This window comes from Hippocampus zosterae, chromosome 2 (assembly GCF_025434085.1).
Source record: "Hippocampus zosterae strain Florida chromosome 2, ASM2543408v3, whole genome shotgun sequence".
Taxonomy (NCBI): domain Eukaryota; kingdom Metazoa; phylum Chordata; class Actinopteri; order Syngnathiformes; family Syngnathidae; genus Hippocampus; species Hippocampus zosterae.
The window spans coordinates 41,116,301-41,133,243 of NC_067452.1; the positions used below are offsets into that span (position 1 = coordinate 41,116,301).

At 50.1% G+C, this 16,943-nt stretch overlaps 3 protein-coding genes across 5 annotated transcripts; 2 read left to right on the forward strand and 1 right to left on the reverse strand.

Annotated features, from left to right (window-relative positions):
* Positions 1–208: 208 nt before the first annotated feature.
* On the reverse strand, positions 209–1,855 carry cebpb (CCAAT enhancer binding protein beta). Its single transcript, XM_052055476.1, has one exon. It carries the CDS (start codon positions 1,559–1,561, stop codon positions 686–688), a length of 876 nt encoding a protein of 291 aa, XP_051911436.1. The 5' UTR covers positions 1,562–1,855; the 3' UTR covers positions 209–685.
* Positions 1,856–3,977: 2,122 nt separating this feature from the next.
* LOC127593833 (ubiquitin-conjugating enzyme E2 variant 1-like) lies at positions 3,978–12,653 on the forward strand. Of its 3 annotated transcripts, XM_052055540.1 has the most exons (8): positions 4,003–4,214; positions 5,977–6,096; positions 6,173–6,264; positions 6,359–6,503; positions 6,653–6,865; positions 11,079–11,227; positions 11,713–11,838; positions 12,173–12,653. In XM_052055540.1, the coding sequence occupies exons 1-8, from the start codon at positions 4,079–4,081 to the stop codon at positions 12,317–12,319; spliced, it is 1,128 nt and encodes a 375-aa protein (XP_051911500.1). In that variant the 5' UTR covers positions 4,003–4,078; the 3' UTR covers positions 12,320–12,653. The 3 variants fall into 3 exon arrangements, with proteins under 3 accessions (XP_051911480.1, XP_051911500.1, XP_051911490.1); XM_052055520.1 differs by lacking the exons at positions 11,079–11,227; positions 11,713–11,838; positions 12,173–12,653 and adding an exon at positions 6,933–7,337 and having other exon boundaries at positions 3,978–4,214; XM_052055530.1 differs by lacking the exons at positions 4,003–4,214; positions 5,977–6,096; positions 6,173–6,264; positions 6,359–6,503; positions 6,653–6,865 and adding an exon at positions 9,781–9,933.
* Positions 12,654–14,785: 2,132 nt separating this feature from the next.
* slc52a3 (solute carrier family 52 member 3) lies at positions 14,786–16,520 on the forward strand. Its single transcript, XM_052055254.1, is given in 4 exon segments — positions 14,786–15,079; positions 15,081–15,739; positions 15,898–16,021; positions 16,272–16,520. Coding segments are annotated over 4 exon segments (1,290 nt in total). The 3' UTR covers positions 16,485–16,520.
* Positions 16,521–16,943: the final 423 nt, after the last annotated feature.

Here is a 16,943-nt window from a genome sequence, read left to right on the forward strand (position 1 = left end):
ATCATAACAAAGCATGACAATGCGGTTGTGCAGATCACCGCTGCGTCCATTTTGGGTTTTTTTTTCTCCCCCCCCATCATGAATGAGAAACGGTGCTTGTGTTTTTCACAGTTTTAAAAAAAATGCGGCAGCCATGAGCGCTCACTGCAGTCCACATGATCCCGTCGCAAAAAAAAAAAAAAAAAAAAAAAAGACGTGCCAAGTGAAATTGTTTAGACCAAAGTAGAAATGATTTTAATTCCGTCAAGTATCAAGTACAACGAATGCATTTCACCTCCGTCGATATTACATAATTCCACCGATTTCATCCGTCGCTCGTGCTATTACGAAGAGTTGCATCATTTCACTGCAGCGCAAACTCTTCGTCTGACAACCGAGGCGGCTGCTCCAATTTCGCGTCCAAATGGACTCACGCGTCGGCTCGAACCTGCACACAAATACCGCATACACGCAGTTCGACGAGGTGTCCAAAAAACATCAAAGAAAAAAAAAGGTTAGAAGAAAAAAAAACGAAGAATGCCGAGTGATTGCGCAATCGGCGCAAGCCACTTCTTCAGTCCCAATGCAAAGTGTCCTTGAAAAGTGGTCCGTACGGCCACCCCCGGGCGACCCCCCACGCCCCAAATCGCATCTTCCGAATGTTTGTGGGTCGCAGCTCGGGCCGGGGGTGTCCGGGGGTGTGCGTCTAACACTGTCCGGTAGCCGAGAGCAGGTTGCGCAAGGTGGCCAGCTCCCGGGAGAGCTGCTCCACTCTCTTCTGTAAACGGTCGTTCTCCGCCGCCAGTTCCAAAACTTTGTGCTGCGTCTCCAAGTTTCGCATTTTGGCTTTGTCGCGGCTCTTGCGCACGGCCAGGTTGTTCCTCTCGCGCCGCTGCCGGTACTCGTCGCTGTCCTTGTCCAGGCGCTTCTTGGCCTTGCCGCCGGAGAGCTTGGCGCCGCGAGACGGGGACCTCGGCGACCCGCCCTGACCCGCCGGCGCGGGCGTTCCGGGCGGGCTGGAGCAAGTGGAGGACGCCGTGGAGATGTTGCCCATGCTGCCCCCGGTCGACTGGTAGGGCAGGTAGGGGCGCATGTCAAAGACGGACGAGCCGTTCTCCATTTTGGCGGCGGCGTCCTCCTTGCCGTCGTCTCTGGCCGCGGCTCGGTAGCGGGCCAGGTCGGAGGCGAGCACGCTGTCCACGCGCGTCTCCTGGAGGTCGGCGTAGGCCAGCCCGTAGGGCGCTCCGCGGGGGTCTCGCTGGGCCGCCTCCAGCTCGCCCAGCAGCGTGTGGTTCTTGAAAGCGGCCGCTCTCCTCAGCTTGCTCTCGGCCAGGAAGTCGGAGAACACGTCGCCCTGCGGAGGGTGCGAGTGCGGCGCCGCCGCCAGCTGCGGGCAGTGCGCGGCGGCGGACGGGTCCAAGTACAGGCTGAAGTCGATCGCTCTCTCTCGCTCCTCGATACCCAACTCCGTCATCGAGTCGCCGAGCCTCCAGTACGAGCCGCCGCCCCCGCCGGGGTTGAGAATGCCGTCTCTCGCGTGGATAGCAAAGCCGCCCTCGTCGTAGAAACCGGCCACTTCCATGGATCTTAACACCCGCCGGATTGCACCAGCATCGGGGGCTGATGAGGCGCCCGCGTCGCTAAATTCTTGGCGTGGCGCGACGCTTTCTCTTGCTGCCGTTGTTGTTGTTGTTGTTGTTCTACTTTTTCTTCTTTTGGCGTTGCTCACACAAACGCTTCTATGGTACGCGAGCAACCGACAAGTCGTGCTCGCCGTGGATTTGGGAGGAATTGACAGGTCTTCCTGTCACGGGGAGAAGTTTTATTGCAGCCGAGGGGCGTGGCTTAGCTCGGCAGGTGTGTGACGTACTAAAGAGGACACTTGACAGTCACCCCCAACTTTGCGCCATTATCAGCGCACTGTTTTGGTTTTGTTTGTTTTTTTTTGAACGCCTCCAGTACGACACAAACACTCACTTGACACAAACAATAAACAGGATACATAACTGACTGGCCGCCATCCCCAAATCGCGAGAGAAGCCACACTTGTTGACAGTTGGTCCGATCACGCCCTCTAAAGACGAGCATGGAAAATTTCACTTTACGTACTTGTGACGTCAGCAGACGAATCCACTTTAGACCCCCCCCCCTAAAACACGGGCAGCGATGACTGATTTATTCCTGTTTATTATTGTTCTTATTATTTGGTTCTTGTCTGACTATATGTTGTGTTGTTGTTGTTGTTATTGGCTAATTCCATACAGTATATATATATGACTATGCTCATTTATTATATTTATTCTACAAATATATTGCCAATGCTTTATTCTATATTACACTTCTATTGAACTGTGTACAGTTCTTTTCTGACACATTTATTGTGTGCAATGAAACACTTTATCCCCCCGCCCCCCAATTTTGCTGCTCTAGAATGCAAATTTCCCCAGTGTCGAATAAATAAAGGTTATCTTGTCTTATCTTATCGTATCTTATCTTATAATTATGATGTCCGGCTCTAAGGGGAAAGAAATATTGCAAAGATGTCGTTTTCTCAGCTTTAGCTTTTTGCAGATACTGAGTAAAATGAGAATTTTGTTTTCTTCTATAAGAATTCCAAGTACATATATTGTCATTTCGCACATTTATTTGTAGAGATTTAAAATAGGCTCAATATTAAACAAAAAAAAGTTTCAGGGATTTTGCACTCATATTTCTCCCCCCACCAGGGCAGTATACCTCTGAAATTATTTGTTTGTGTATCATTGTCAAAAGAACGACAGGCATATAAATGAGCATTTGTCCTTTTTTTGAACAAGGAAAACTTGTTTGTTTATTTACAGCAGGGGTGGCCAACCAGTCGTGAGCGACCGCTGGAACGGCCCGAACATGAACGAAAGCTACAGACACAAACACACAAATCTACCCCCCCCCCACACACACACACACCCCTTGCATCGCCACCACCGAGGCGTTTTCCACGCTTGTTGTGTGAATACCCGAACCAGCCAAAGAGCCGCATGTGGCTCGCGAGCCGCGGGTTGGCCACCCCTTGATTTACAGCATTCATGATTACTGTGACATGTTGCAAATGTTCTTGTTATGAGATTAATAAATGTGATCTTACATACGTCTACTGCCAGGAGGCAGCTGGTTTGAGCTCCAGCACACTCGCGACCCTTGTGGGGATAAAACGGTTCAGAGGATGGACAGATTTGTTATGCGCTTCATCGCGAGGTGATCTTGTGCAACTCAAGTTCGGCGGTCTAAAAACCGGCGGAAGGTTTTAACTGAGCATTGACTGCCATCTCGTGGTGTAAGAAATCAAGTAGAAAACATCATCTTGACGCTCAAATGTAAATAAAGGGTGGGGGTTAAAAAAATCATGATAACAGACCCCCCCCCCCCCCCCCCGTCCCCAAATGTCACAAATTGTATCGTAGCGTCGCTGGGAGACCGGATGCGCTCCCAACATTCTTTGCGTCGCTCAGGATGTAAATAGAGTTGAAATGCATGTTTTGTGTCAATTATTTCTTCCCCAATTGTTTTAGTTGCTTCAGTATTTTTTTTTTGCCGTTATGTGATAATCTTAGTTTTGATGTGACCCCTTGACAATCGCGTTCGGCTCGTTTCACACGCACTCTCCCGTAATTGTCGAATTTTGAAATCAATCTCTCCAAAGTGACAGGCGTCCTCTGTGAACCTCGGAGGACGTATGTAAGTATTCATTGGACAATGCCTGAGATATGAAAACGATGATATTGACGTGAATGTCATTTTCCAAAGGTTGGATGAAGAGCCGTGATGTATATGACGCTTTGTCGCCATCTGTCGTACAGCGGGTGGTACGGCATCGTGTCGCTTCCTAAAACAGGTCGGGCGGGGTCAGCCATAACTCAGGAAATGGGTTCTCTCTTTCGCCAACGCCATTGGTCGGACGCCGACACCTTTTGCGCGAGCTAATTGGCTGCCGGCCTCGCTTTCTCGCACCCGATTGGTCCACAACGTTATGCTCGCGGTCGGCCGAGAAATTGCCGTTTCCGTTGGCTCCTGACGAGGAGCAGACAGACTCAACCGAAGGGGTTGGGCCCAAAGTGGAGAAATGGCGAGAATGGTGGACGGGAGCGGGCGCGGAGAGGAATCACAAAAGCCCGAGCGACAGGAACCCGACCGGGGAGCGGCGAGGTGGGGTCCGCAGCACGCCGGCGCCCGAGAACTGGCCAATTTATATTCGCCAGGTGAGTCACCCCGCGTCGCTACAATGCTAGGCTTGTTCCTCCGGTACCATCACCCAGACGTGTGACATACCAACCGGGTCGGGCGTATTCGACCGGAGTTTCGGAGTCTACAAGTTCCTTCGAGAAACGCAAATTAAATGACCAAGTAAGCGTGTAGCTTCTTGATCGGTCCACTCTCGTCGACAAGTCTCGTTTGGGCCACTGTGCGCGTTGCACAACCGCACTCACGTGAAGTCGCTTCAATTTGCGTCGGACTCCTTGTGTTGCTCACGATTTGCATTTCGAAACCTCAAGCAGCAGCAGCAGCGACACAAATGTTCGCCTCACCTTCCCCGAAGGACAAATAAGCGCCTTCGTCAAAAGCCGTGAAAGTGCAGTAAGGCCACGAACTTATCCGAGACCGTGGCGTTTTACAGTCTTGCGAGTATTTTTTTTCTTCACAATTTGGAAATGCATGCGAGCACGTTGTACGGGTTCGATTCCCTTGCACGCCGTTTGGCTGCCTGTCAGTTTTAGAGTTGCAAACAAGAGTCATGTAACCACCACGGAGCAACGTTGCATCACCAATGTCATCATAAAGTGACGTCATCGCGTGGTTATTCACCTTTGGAGGGTGATTCGAATAAAATGACGTCACGTCAGGTAGCCCTACTGTGGCCTGTTTGAGGTCAGAAGGTCACTACAGTGTATATGAGAGACTCAACTTCAAAAACAAAAACAAAAAAAGAGCTTTAACCTGTTCACTGCCACTTTGGGGTCAAAGTAAACATCAAACAAAGCGATTCCACTCGTTGTAATAATAATAATAATAATAATAATAATAATAATAATAATATATTTTTATTTTATTAAAATAAAAATATAATATAATATTTTTATTTTATTATTATTATTATTATATCAAATCAAAGTAAACATCAAACAAAGCGATTCCACTCGTTGTAATAATAATAATAATAAAATAAAAATATTATATATTTTTATTTTTAAAATAAAAATATGGGCGGCCCGGTAGTCCAGTGGTTAGCGCGTCGGCTTCACGGTGCAGAGGTACCGGGTTCGATTCCAGCTCCGGCCTCCCTGTGTGGAGTTTGCATGTTCTCCCCGGGCCTGCGTGGGTTTTCTCCGGGTGCTCCGGTTTCCTCCCACATTCCAAAAACATGCGTAGCAGGCTGATTGAACACACTAAATTGTCCCTAGGTGTGAGTGTGAGTGTGAGTGCGCATGGTTGTTCGTTTCAGTGTGCCCTGCGATTGGCTGGCAACCGATTCAGGGTGTCCCCCGCCTACTGCCCGGAGACGGCTGGGATAGGCTCCAGCACCCCCCGCGACCCTAGTGAGGATTAAGCGGTTTGGAAAATGGATGGATGGAAATAAAAATATTATATTAATCTTTATTATTATTATTATTATTATTAATAATAATAAAATAAAAATATTATATTATATTTTTATTTTAATAAAATAAAAATATTATATTATTATTATTATTATTACAACGAGTGGAATCGCTTTGTTTGATGTTTACTTTGACCCCAAAGTGGCAGTGAACAGGTTAAAGCTCTATTATTCCACTCGTTGTCCATTTAAAAGATGAAATGGAACAACTACATCACTTTGCTATGATGTCCTCCAGCTCAATGGAAACGGATAGCGAATAACGGGCACACTTTTGGAACCGACTTTCTTCGTATCTGCGGGCATTTGCGCCTTTGAAAAATGCTCTCCCGAAGCTGCCGTTCATTCGGCCACCGTTCTTGCAGGCAAAAGATGCCAAGAGTGGATTAGTGTCCTCCTCTGCTTCTCTCTCATGGCCTTCAATTTCCTTCACCTCCTGGCCAATTTCCACCTGGGGCATTCGTGGCACATCCTGTTGGCTATCGGTAAGTAGCGATCGAGGGCTATTCGTCCGCGACGTGCTCTGAAATGACTCTTCCGATGGTGTGCTCGAACGTGTAGCGGCGGGGATCCTCACCGCAGACTTTGCCTCGGGCCTTGTTCACTGGGCGGCCGACACGTGGGGATCGGTGGATCTCCCCGTCTTCGGAAAGGTGACCTCAACGACGTTGCGCTCTTTTTTTTTTTTCCCCCCCTTCCTGTAATGACAGTGTGCGTGCACGCGTCCTGTCATCCTACTGCATGCAGGCCTTTATCCGACCCTTTAGAGAACACCACATTGACCCCACGGCCATCACCCGTCACGACTTCATCGAGACCAACGGCGACAACTGCATGTTGACTCTCGTCCCGCTGGCCAACATGGCCTTCAACTTCCTCACCCTCTCCCCCGGTGAGTCCCTCGCACCGCGTTGGCCAACTCGGTTGTCTTGCCTCCAAACTACGAGTTCCTCCTTCCATCCAACCTCCACACGTGACACAAATGCTCCCTCCCCATGACCATATTTGATCCCCCCCCCCCCCCCCCCCTGTCGACGGCAGGCGAGATCTACCATCTGTACCCGTGGTACTGCTACCTGTTTGCGCTGGGCATCTTCGTGACCCTCACCAACCAGATTCACAAGTGGTCGCACACCTACTTCGGTCTCCCCCGCTGGGTGGTCTTCCTCCAGGACTGCCACGTCATCCTGCCCCGAAAGCACCACCGCGTCCACCACGTCTCGCCGCACGAGACCTACTTCTGCATCACCACAGGTTTGCCGCCGCCCGAGAGTCTTGGCGCAGGCTTGATTATTATTATTATTAATGTTTTTTGTTGCAGGTTGGCTCAACTACCCCCTGGAGAAGATGGGCTTCTGGAGGAACCTGGAGGATCTCATCCAGGGAGTCACGGGAGAGAAGCCCAGGGCCGACGATCTCAAATGGGCTCATAAAACCAATTAACGCCGCGGAGGCCAGCTTCACCCTACCTCAGACGACCCCCCCCTCAACCCCCCCTTGCCCCACCCCGAGCCCGTCTTGCCTCTCTCCGTGAGACAAACTAACATTTTTTTCAGATGCCATACGCTTTAACTCTTGCACATTTTCCTTTTTTCAAGAGGATTCCGAGTTCTTCTCAAACGCGTCCTCCTTCCATTTAAAAAAAAAAAAAAAAACGTTGCTTCCGAAGCGGATGTCGTCATCGAGTGCATTATATTAAACCTTGTGTCTTACACTTAAATAACAGAATAGACACATTTCGCGCGAGAATGAGTCCAGCCTTTGAGTCACGTCACATCCGAATGTACCTAATGGAGTGGCCCGGGTGTGTCCGGTCACTTTTTAGTTGTTGTTTTTTTTCCGCCTCCAGAGAACCTCTCACACGGCTCACGTTCTTCATATCTGGGCTCTTTTTTCCAAACTTTTCTTTGTCTGACGCTAGACGGGAGTCGGCGTGTTTTGTACGGCGTTGGGAGCGCTTTCCATCCCACCCACGTGTCTCGTACGACGGTGCCTTGTGAGATTGGCATCTCAAATCATGTGGAAAGGACATGAAAACTGTATTGAATAAGGAAAACTAGCACTGTTGAATGTTGTATTGTATAAAAGTAGAGCGATGACAAAATCAAAGAATGTCAAGAACAACCGTTTGTGCGCGTGGTGATTTCAGTTTGCTCCTTTGGGTGGCGCCACCGAGGCCGCGCCGTCCACGACTTAAACGACAAAGAAATGGGCTTTTTTAAGATGGTGATCGTAGTGAGGAGAAAGAATTCATGCCTTTTGTGAATGATGTCGACCACTTGTTCGCTCGTCGTCGTGACGCGCGAGTCGAATGGCGTTCGCGGCCATCTTTCCCAATAACGGCCCAAAAAACTCCCAAGTCAAGTCGGGTTGCTCGTATCTCAAGGCACCACTGTACCTTCGAGACGTCCGAAGGGCTTCGGTGACGGATGCGATTTTTGTTGCGGAGCCGCCGGCGGGAGGCTTTTTTTCCATCATCGGTCCCGTCAAGGCGCCTCGTGCCGCAAAAAACGACTATGCAGTGTCACTTCATGTCTTAACCGGTTGCAATTGGTCAAAGGGCCTTGCTTTCTTTTCCTGAAGTGTCGAGCGCGACGCTTGGGAAGCTCTTCCCACCGTCGATTGTGTATCGCGAGAAGCGACTTTGGGTGTCAATGGATGGAGCTCACTTTTGTTCGGGGATCTTGCGGCAGATTTGGGTGTTTGCTTCAACACAAAAGCAGTGTGTGTTCTTTTGTGTAAATGTTAGCGATTGTGCATCGCGTGAATCGCATTTTCGTCCGCAATCGGGCGCTCTCGCTGAATTCGTGCCAGGAAGTGAGTCAGTCGGTCGGCCGGCCGGTGGTCCGCTTTGACAAGTTTGGCTCAAATGGTGGATGTTGAGTTGCTTGCATATGGACTTGCCTCATCGGCTCCCTGACTTGAGTGAGCGTTTTGCCCTTTCTGGACGACAAGGCAAGTTTTCGATATCACACTAACATACTGTACCTTGATGCCTCTTTGTTGTCTTCCATGGGGGAGATGTACAATGTGTATAATGTATGAAACTCTTATTTATAAGTCAAGCCAATAAAAGTTGAGCACTCGGATTCTTTCTTGATCATCGTTGGCAACACTATCCAACCTTCAAAGCCCACGTCCAAAGTGTGCCTCTGTGGCCCGCTAAGCACCGGATCACCGGGTTGCCGGCTTCCTTTTATAATCTCACCAAAAAGCTGACATTTCAACAGAAATCCATCAAATCACTTCATATTGGGTGAAAGCAGCTTATGTTGAATGAGAAAGACTGCGGCAACTTCAATGGATCGTGAAAAGATTGAAGTGACGTCACGCGCGCGTACCTCACACGAATGTTTTTTGTTGGACTCCAAAGTACACGACTCGCTTCGTTTTAGGGCACCATGTAAGTCTTCGTGTAAGTTGACGGGTTGCTTGTTTTTCAGTGGATGGTGTCGTGTTATCAAGTCAGGCACACGTGAGTCCAGCTGTCGTGTTAACGTGGGTAACTTTATTGAGCTTTTCCGAAACGTGTATCCTCTCTCTAATCACTCTCTCGTCTCCCGCTCTCGGCGCACACTCATGACGTAGTCACCCCGCGACTCTATCGTCATGCTGTACACAATTACACCACAGATGGCTCTTCTTTACGAATGACAGATGGAGAGATGGAATCCTTTAACGCAGTTTATTAAAAAGGAGAAAGAGAAAAAACGGATGAAGGAGAACACACCTCCTTTTTAAAAAAAATCTTTATTGAACAAGTCAGAATACAATACTTAGCAAACGGAAAACAAAACGAACGTGCTACCAATACATACACATTACAAACGTTTAAACAAAAAAAGAAGGAAGCTAGGGGATTTTTAGACAAAAATGTCAAATAAGGAGCATATAGCCAGAGTCTTGACAGCTTTTTTGTTTTTGGAATCCATAATAGAGCTCAGGTACTCCCTCAAAAATGAAGAAAAGAGGTTTTGAATGATTCCATCTGGATTTGTGGATATGGAACTTAGCGAGAATTATTATTACATTTCGAACGAAGGTTTGTTTAGTGTTTTTTTTCTCCTTATATTTGTAGAACACAAATAGTACTTTTGTTTCCCAGTATAGCATAAAGTCAGTTTTGCATGAAAGAAATCTACCCTCCATCCAGACTCGAGTGTTCTGTTTTGGAGCGGCCCGATATGAGAGGAAGTCGCTTCCGACTCTTGACTCAAGGAGGGGTGACGCACGCGCGCGCGCGCCCGCGACGCGAACAACGGTTTTGGCGACGTGCGCGCTCCCGTCGTGCACCATCAACATGGCGCTCGCCGCCGGATCAGGTAAAGAGCCCGTCACGGAACAATGCCATCCCGCCGACTTTAACAGCGAACAATTATCAGAGCCGTTCGGTGTTTTTCTCCCGTACGAGTCGCGGGTCGCGGTTCGCCCTCGGCCGAATGCCAAGAAACAAGCTTGTTTACGACGCCGGAGCCGCCGGCGAGAATGAATTGAAAGCAAAGAGCATTAGCTCATTAGGCTACGCGCCATTTCAATCTTGCAAGTGGCGACCAGCAGATTTAGTCGGATCGGGTTTGGTCTCGCCGAACAACGGACGACTAGCGCGCGTATGTATCGGAAGTAGCGTTTTTTTTTTCGTAGCCGCGAATCCTGGAGCGACGCCTGTTAGCCACTCGGAGTAAATGCTCTTTGGCTAATCGGCGTTCGAGTCGCGACCCTCGCCGCTCAGCATTTTGCTTGCTGACTTGGTGAAGATCAGACGGAATTGTCGGAGACACGAAAGGGAGAGTGGGGGGGGGGGCGGCAGGTGTGCTTTCGCTTTCCGCCGCTCGGCAATTTGCATGCGAGCCGCCCCGTCGCAGCTCACCGCAGAGGCCAAATGATGCGGCAGATGCTCGGCTTCATTCACGACACTCGATCGTGACGCCAGGTGTGTCGGAAAAGCTCCGTTTCGTCTTTGCTGGCGTTTTGAAGCCACAAATCGAGCGAGCTCGTCCGCCAAGAGATCCCGCCGGGTCTGGCTCCTTCAGTGCGCGAGAAGAGGCGAAAGTTGGTGGCAAGACCACGCACCCCCAGCTCGTAATTTCCGGCCAGAGCTTTCGACACTCCCCGGCCGCCGCACCGCGGACAAGACTTGTCCTTTTGGACTTCAAAAACGGTCTGAACTTTTGTGGCAACTTCTCTCGGTCGGTCGCATTTCAAACAATCACCATGACCGTGACCACGCCTCCGAAAGAGGTCAGCCAATCAGAGAACGGGCTCCCTGGGTAGCTGACAAAGCCAAACCACACTCAAACCAATCAGGCCATTATCTCCCCCCCTCACCCCCAATGTCTGAGGAACTTTGTCAATTCAGAATTCCTTCTACTTTTAGCGGTCTTTTTTTTGGGGGGGGGTACTCTGTACTCAGACTTCTGCACGGCCCGCGAGCACTTTTGCCACCTCCCTTGTTTTTGTATGCACACAGGAGTGAAAGTTCCTCGCAATTTCCGGCTCCTCGAAGAGCTGGAGGAAGGACAGAAAGGCGTGGGGGACGGCACTGTCAGCTGGGGTCTGGAAGATGACGAGGACATGACCTTAACCAGGTGGCGAGGAGTCATCCTCGGCCCCCCTCGAGTAAGTGCCAGCCACCTTTTTCATGCCCTTTTTCAACTGTTATGTGTTGCTATTTGTTTCAAACGTGCCTTGGTTCAGTTTAGATTTAGTTTTCATTTGAGGGGTTTTTTTTTGTGATATAACAGAATGCTTGTTGAGTGCACGATTAAAAAAAAAAGACAAAAGCTCATTTGCGGTATGCATTTAGTTTTACAAACGTAAAATGTCGTGTTAGTGTCGTTTTTTTTTTTTTTTAACAGCCTTCTTGTTCTTTTATTTTCATTTTTCTTGTCATTGGCGGCAGTAGAGAGGTCGTTTCCCAACGCCCAGGTTGGCGGTTCGATCCCCGGTCATCGCCACATGGCAAAGTGCCCTTGAGCAAGATGCTAAACATGACAAAAGTGTTGTGAGATTGAGTGCGGCCTTTGTCTTTTTGGACCGGCGCTTTGTTGAAAGGGTTTTGCGTCGCTCTCGGACACGCGCTCACCCAGCGACCTCTTCCGCAGACGAGCTACGAAAACAGGATGTACAACCTGAAGGTGGAATGCGGGCCGGGTTACCCGGAGTCGCCGCCCTTTGTCAGATTTGTGACCAAGATCAACCTGAACGGCGTGAACACCTCCAACGGCGTGGTACGTAGCCTTTTTCCGTCTCTCTCTCGCCCGTTCGCGTGGCGGGGCCGGCAATTAGCCCCGCCCTCTTTTGGCTCCGTCAAGTACGCCGACAAATGCTGAACATTTAGCGCCACTGCGCCGAGAATGTCTCATTGTTCTTTGTAATGGATGAACCCCTTTTTGGTTCTGTTCAAATTGTTGTTTTTTTTTTTTTTTTTAAATTGCGGCTTTATTCCTTGGAAGCGGTCGGCTCTTCTTCTACATTCTCATCAACAACCACAAATAGGAACCTCGTCGGCTAACGAGCTCTCGGCTTTGGCCTCGGCCTTTGCGTCCGGTGCCATTTTCGCAGGTGGACATGCACGCGGTGACGGCGTTGGCCAAGTGGCAGAACTCGTACAGTATCCGCACGGTGCTGCTGGAACTGCGGCGGCTCATGACCTGCAAGGAGAACATGAAGCTGCCTCAGCCACCCGAGGGCCAGATCTATACCAACTGAGCTTTGTCCGTCTCCATCTTGTCCCCCCCCCCCCCCCCCCCCGCCTCGGCTCACTCGCCGCCGTTGCGTCCCCGCGTTCCATCGGTCGAGAGAACACGCGACGCCGTCGAGCTCCAGCGTACGACGGTTGCAGACACATTTGGTTCATTATCCACACGCGTCATCGCGGCCGATTTTTTTCCTCTTCTCCCAATGCCGAAGTGATCATTGGTTGTGATCGTTGGGAAAACTGTACATCCCCCATTTTGGGCTGGTTTTTGTTTGTTTCTTTCTTTTTGATCATTTGTGGAAAATAGCAGATTGTACAATAGCATAAATAATCTTATGAAGTGTCCCTCTTTGTGCGTCGCCTTCTTGTAACAGAAATGAGTCGGGGAGATATTTTGCGCGCCGAATCATATTCGTCAATGTCGACCGGCCCTGAACATTCCGTCAGTTTGGTGCCATTTGATTGTTGTGACTAGAAATATTCATTTGAAACTTCTTTTTTTTTTTTCAAATCTTTATATGATCTTTCACACACACACAAAATGTGGACAGGCCTATGTCAGGGAACTTCGTTTTGGGGGGGTTGGGTGGGCGTGTCATTGTTTTTGATACAGGCCTGAGGACAGATGAGGGTCTTGTAAATGCAGGAGAAATGATTTGCACGGGACGTGGGTGACTGCTCGTTGGACGGATTATGCCGAATGGCGACACCAGTAACACTTTACGGCAGCTCGTCTTGAAAACGAGCACGCGCGGCTGGCACGACGCCCTTCCTATACTGCCCCCTGCTGCCTGACTATGTACATACCTGTGCACATATTTTCAATCAATCCGGGAAAATATTAGCTTTCGCCAAATTAAGCATACCAAAACATGACCCACATATTTTGTGTGGGTCGCGTTTTACTCATTTGGGTAACGGAACTAAAAGTAATAGCAGTGAGTTTTTTAAGCGTTGAGTTAGCAAATAGTACTGGACATGAAATCTAGCCAGAAGGTATTTATGCGAATAATAGCATGTTGACACTAAGCAGTGAATGACAATGATTCACCGCCTTCCCCTAAAAAAAAAGGGTTTGAAAATAATTTCGGTAACAAGATTGATCTCTACTTTAAGAAAGGGCAAAAGGAGAGATGGGATCCTTTCAAGGCAGCTTTTTTTTTTTTTCCAACGTCTGCATCTCCGAACGAACGAGAACACGCCTTCTTCCGGTAACTCAAACACTTCCTGGTTTCCTTCAGCCAATCAGACAATAGCAACATAAACTTGTTGAAGCAATTATTAAACGAAATATAACCTAGGGAACTGTAACACAAAATAATATCAAATGAAAATAATCAATAGTTTAACAAGTTTACAATACGTACTACACATTTTGTCTTGTGTATTATTCGTGAGCTGACCCATGAAATGGGCGAAGCTCTTATCAGAGCTACCGATGACATAAGATAAGAAAACCTTCACTTATCCCACATTGGGGAAATTTTCAGTCTACAGCAGCAAAATTGGGTGGGTGGGGGGGGGGGGGGGTAGAGAAGAAAAAAAAAGTGTTGCATGCACAAAATTAATGTTTCAGAAAACTGTACACACTGTGTACTACACAGTATAAATAAAATTTGCATCTATCCATCTTATGCATACATAAGGTGGCCGTGCTACTTACAATGTCAATAAGAGTCCAAGTGGGGAGACCCCCCCCCCCCCTTTCGGAGCGCAATGAAAATGAAGACGGCTGAGAAGATAAAGAAGAAGTGACTACTTCCTGGAAAAAAAATCACCAGTTAAGCCGTCTATCTCGTGGGTGAAACTGCAGGCTTCCACATCGGGCATAAAAAACAAGTGACGCACGCTCGAAGCCTCACCCAGAGGCACTCGACACGCAGACTAGCTCACGGTTAGCCGCTAACCAGCCCCCGGAGGGGCACATTGTCAGTCCGCCTGCTCCCGAGTGTCAAGTGGGACTTTTTACCGTCACGCTTGCATTTTTCTCAACATGACGTGCACACACTCGCGGTGGACAACACGGATCTCTAAAGTGGCCGCAGCGTTGTCAACTCTTCGAATCTCCGAATTCACGGGCTTTTTCAAGGTTCAAACACGGAGAGGAAAAGTCAACAACCATTTGAAAAGTACCTTCTCAAAAAGATGACGTCGTTAGAGTGCCTGGAGACCAATAAGGACGCAGCCAACGTGTCAGACTTGACCTAATTATGAGAGAGCTCCGTTACGCGGCGCTCACAGCCGGACTGGACTCTGACCCCTGACCCCGGGAGCCACGTGTTCCCGAGCAAAGCACTTCCTCACTCTCTCGCGTCCTTTGCGGGATGACACCGCTCCGTCTCTGAGGCCCGCAGGGGACGGCAGAGGCGAGGTGGGAGTATTTTGGAGACCCACCCACGATTGCCGTGCGCTGAAATCGACGTCAAACGGACTCACCGAGGTGGAATATCGCGCGGCGGGCGGCCGGGCGGTTTGTCATGGCGCTGCGGGTCCACCTGCTGGCCTGCGCCTTGGGCCTGGGCTCCTGGGTGGCGGTCAACGGCCTGTGGGTGGAGCTTCCGCTGCTGGTCAACGCCCTCCCCGAAGGCTGGGAGCTGCCCTCCTACCTGACCGTGCTCATCCAGACGGCCAACCTGGGGCCTCTGCTCATCGCGCTGGCGCACAAAGCGGCGCCGGGGCGCCTGAAGGAGCGCCCCGTCATCCTGGCCGTCCTCTGCGTGGGCGTCCTGTCCTGCGTCCTGCTCACCTTGTTCTGGGACCGCACCAGCGTGGGTGGCGGGCGCGCGGCGCAGCGTGGCCTTCTTCGTCATCACCTTCTTCCTCTCGCTGGTGGACTGCACCTCCTCCGTCACCTTCCTGCCTTTCATGACGGCGCTGCCGGCCGCCTACGTCGCCAGCTACTACGTCGGCGAGGGGCTGAGCGGCTTCCTTCCCGGAGTGGTCGCCCTGGCCCAAGGCGTGGGCGCGGCCAAGTGCGTCAACGCTACGCAGGGGCCGGCGGGAAATCACAGCGGCGCCCACGACGGCTTCCTCCAGACCGAATATCTCCCCCCCAACTTCTCCACGGAGGTGTTCTTCTTCTTCCTGACGGCCATGATGTGCGTGAGTCTGGCCGCTTTCGTCGCGCTCTGCAGGCTTCGCCCGGACTCCGACGAGAACCCGACGGGGGGCTCGCCGGGCTCCGGCCCGGACGACCCGGCGGCGGAGATCGATTTGAAACGGCGGGACGAGGGGGGCGCCGACTCCCGATACCGGCTGACCTTCATCTACTTCCTGGTGGTGTGGGTCAACGGCGCCACCAACGGCGCGCTCCCCTCCGTGCAGACGTACTCCTGCATGCCCTACGGCAACCTGGCCTATCACCTCTCGGCCGCTCTGGCTTCGATGGCCAATCCGCTCGCTTGCACCGTTGCCATGTTCTTCCAAAACAGGTACCGTCGGAGCACTCGGGCCTCTTTGCGTAAGAAGAAGGAGAGCCACTTGCGGCAAAAACTAAACCGAAAAAAAAAAGGAGAAGGCTCCACTTGAGTCACATTGTGATTGTTGGAATCATGCCCGCTGAGAACTCCTGACCGGATTGTGCTTTCAGGTCTGTGGTGTTTCTGGGTGCGCTGGCGCTGTTGGGGACGGCCTTTGGCAGCTACAACATGGCCATGGCCGCCATGAGTCCCTGTCCTCTACTTCAGGGCTCCGTGGCGGGAGAGGTCGTCATTGTGAGTGACACGCACGCACGTTGCATCAACGCGGCGAGACCTGACATCTGTGGGCACCTTTATCCAGGAAATGCCAAAGTCCAGCTTCTGAACCAAACAGTTGAGCGATTGTGCTCACAGCTTGAGCGATGATTGCTTCTTACAGTCGGCTCTTTATGGAAAATTGTCCGTGCCTAGAGCTCATTATTATTATTATTCTCATTATTTTCTACTGTCCCAAGTGGAATGCCGTCTATTTGCCCTCCGCCAGGTCCTCTCGTGGCTCCTCTTCACTGGAACTCTGTCTTACGTCAAAGTGATGGTAGGAGTCATCCTGCGTGACCGAAGTCACAGCGCCCTCGTTTGGTGTGGCGCGGCAGCGCAAGCCGGCTCGCTGGTGGGCTCCGTCGTCATGTTTCCGCTGGTCAACGTCCTGAAGCTCTTCAAGGCGGGGGACTTCTGCAACACCCAATGTCCTCTATGACTGCTCCCATGTTGAGTTCAAGACTTGTTTGTGAGAAGTGCGTTATACCGGAGACAAATTCCTTGTGTGTTCTACATACTTGGCCAATAAAGATGATTCTGATTCTGTATCTCTGTACCGGAGTACCTCCGTTTCTCCATTAATTTTTATCTTCCTTAAAAAAACAATTTTAAGTGAAGAAACGACGCACACTGCTTTTTGTGTTCCAGCCACGTCTGACGGTTTCAACACCAAGTTCATCTTAGTGCCGCAAAGCATTCTGGGAGCTATTCCGTCGCCATTACATTAAATATAAAATGCTCCTTTTCCTGATTTAATATATGATATTCTGGGGGAGAATTTTCTTTTATGACATTCTGACACTTTTTCGAATCTTCACGATGTATTTGAAGAAGTTTTTGAGTTGTAAGCATTTCTATATTTGAATGGTCTGCGTGGATTTACAACATGTGTTGTGTT

Bases quoted from the DNA above. Each gene is read 5' to 3' on its own strand.
- cebpb (XM_052055476.1), bottom strand. From the start codon at position 1,561: ATGGAAGTGGCCGGTTTCTACGACGAGGGCGGCTTTGCTATCCACGCG.
- LOC127593833 (XM_052055540.1), top strand. From the start codon at position 4,079: ATGGCGAGAATGGTGGACGGGAGCGGGCGCGGAGAGGAATCACAAAAG. The intron at 4,215-5,976 runs GTGAGTCACCCC...CCGTTCTTGCAG, and splicing joins GGCCAATTTATATTCGCCAG to GCAAAAGATGCCAAGAGTGG. The intron at 6,097-6,172 runs GTAAGTAGCGAT...TCGAACGTGTAG, and splicing joins GCACATCCTGTTGGCTATCG to CGGCGGGGATCCTCACCGCA.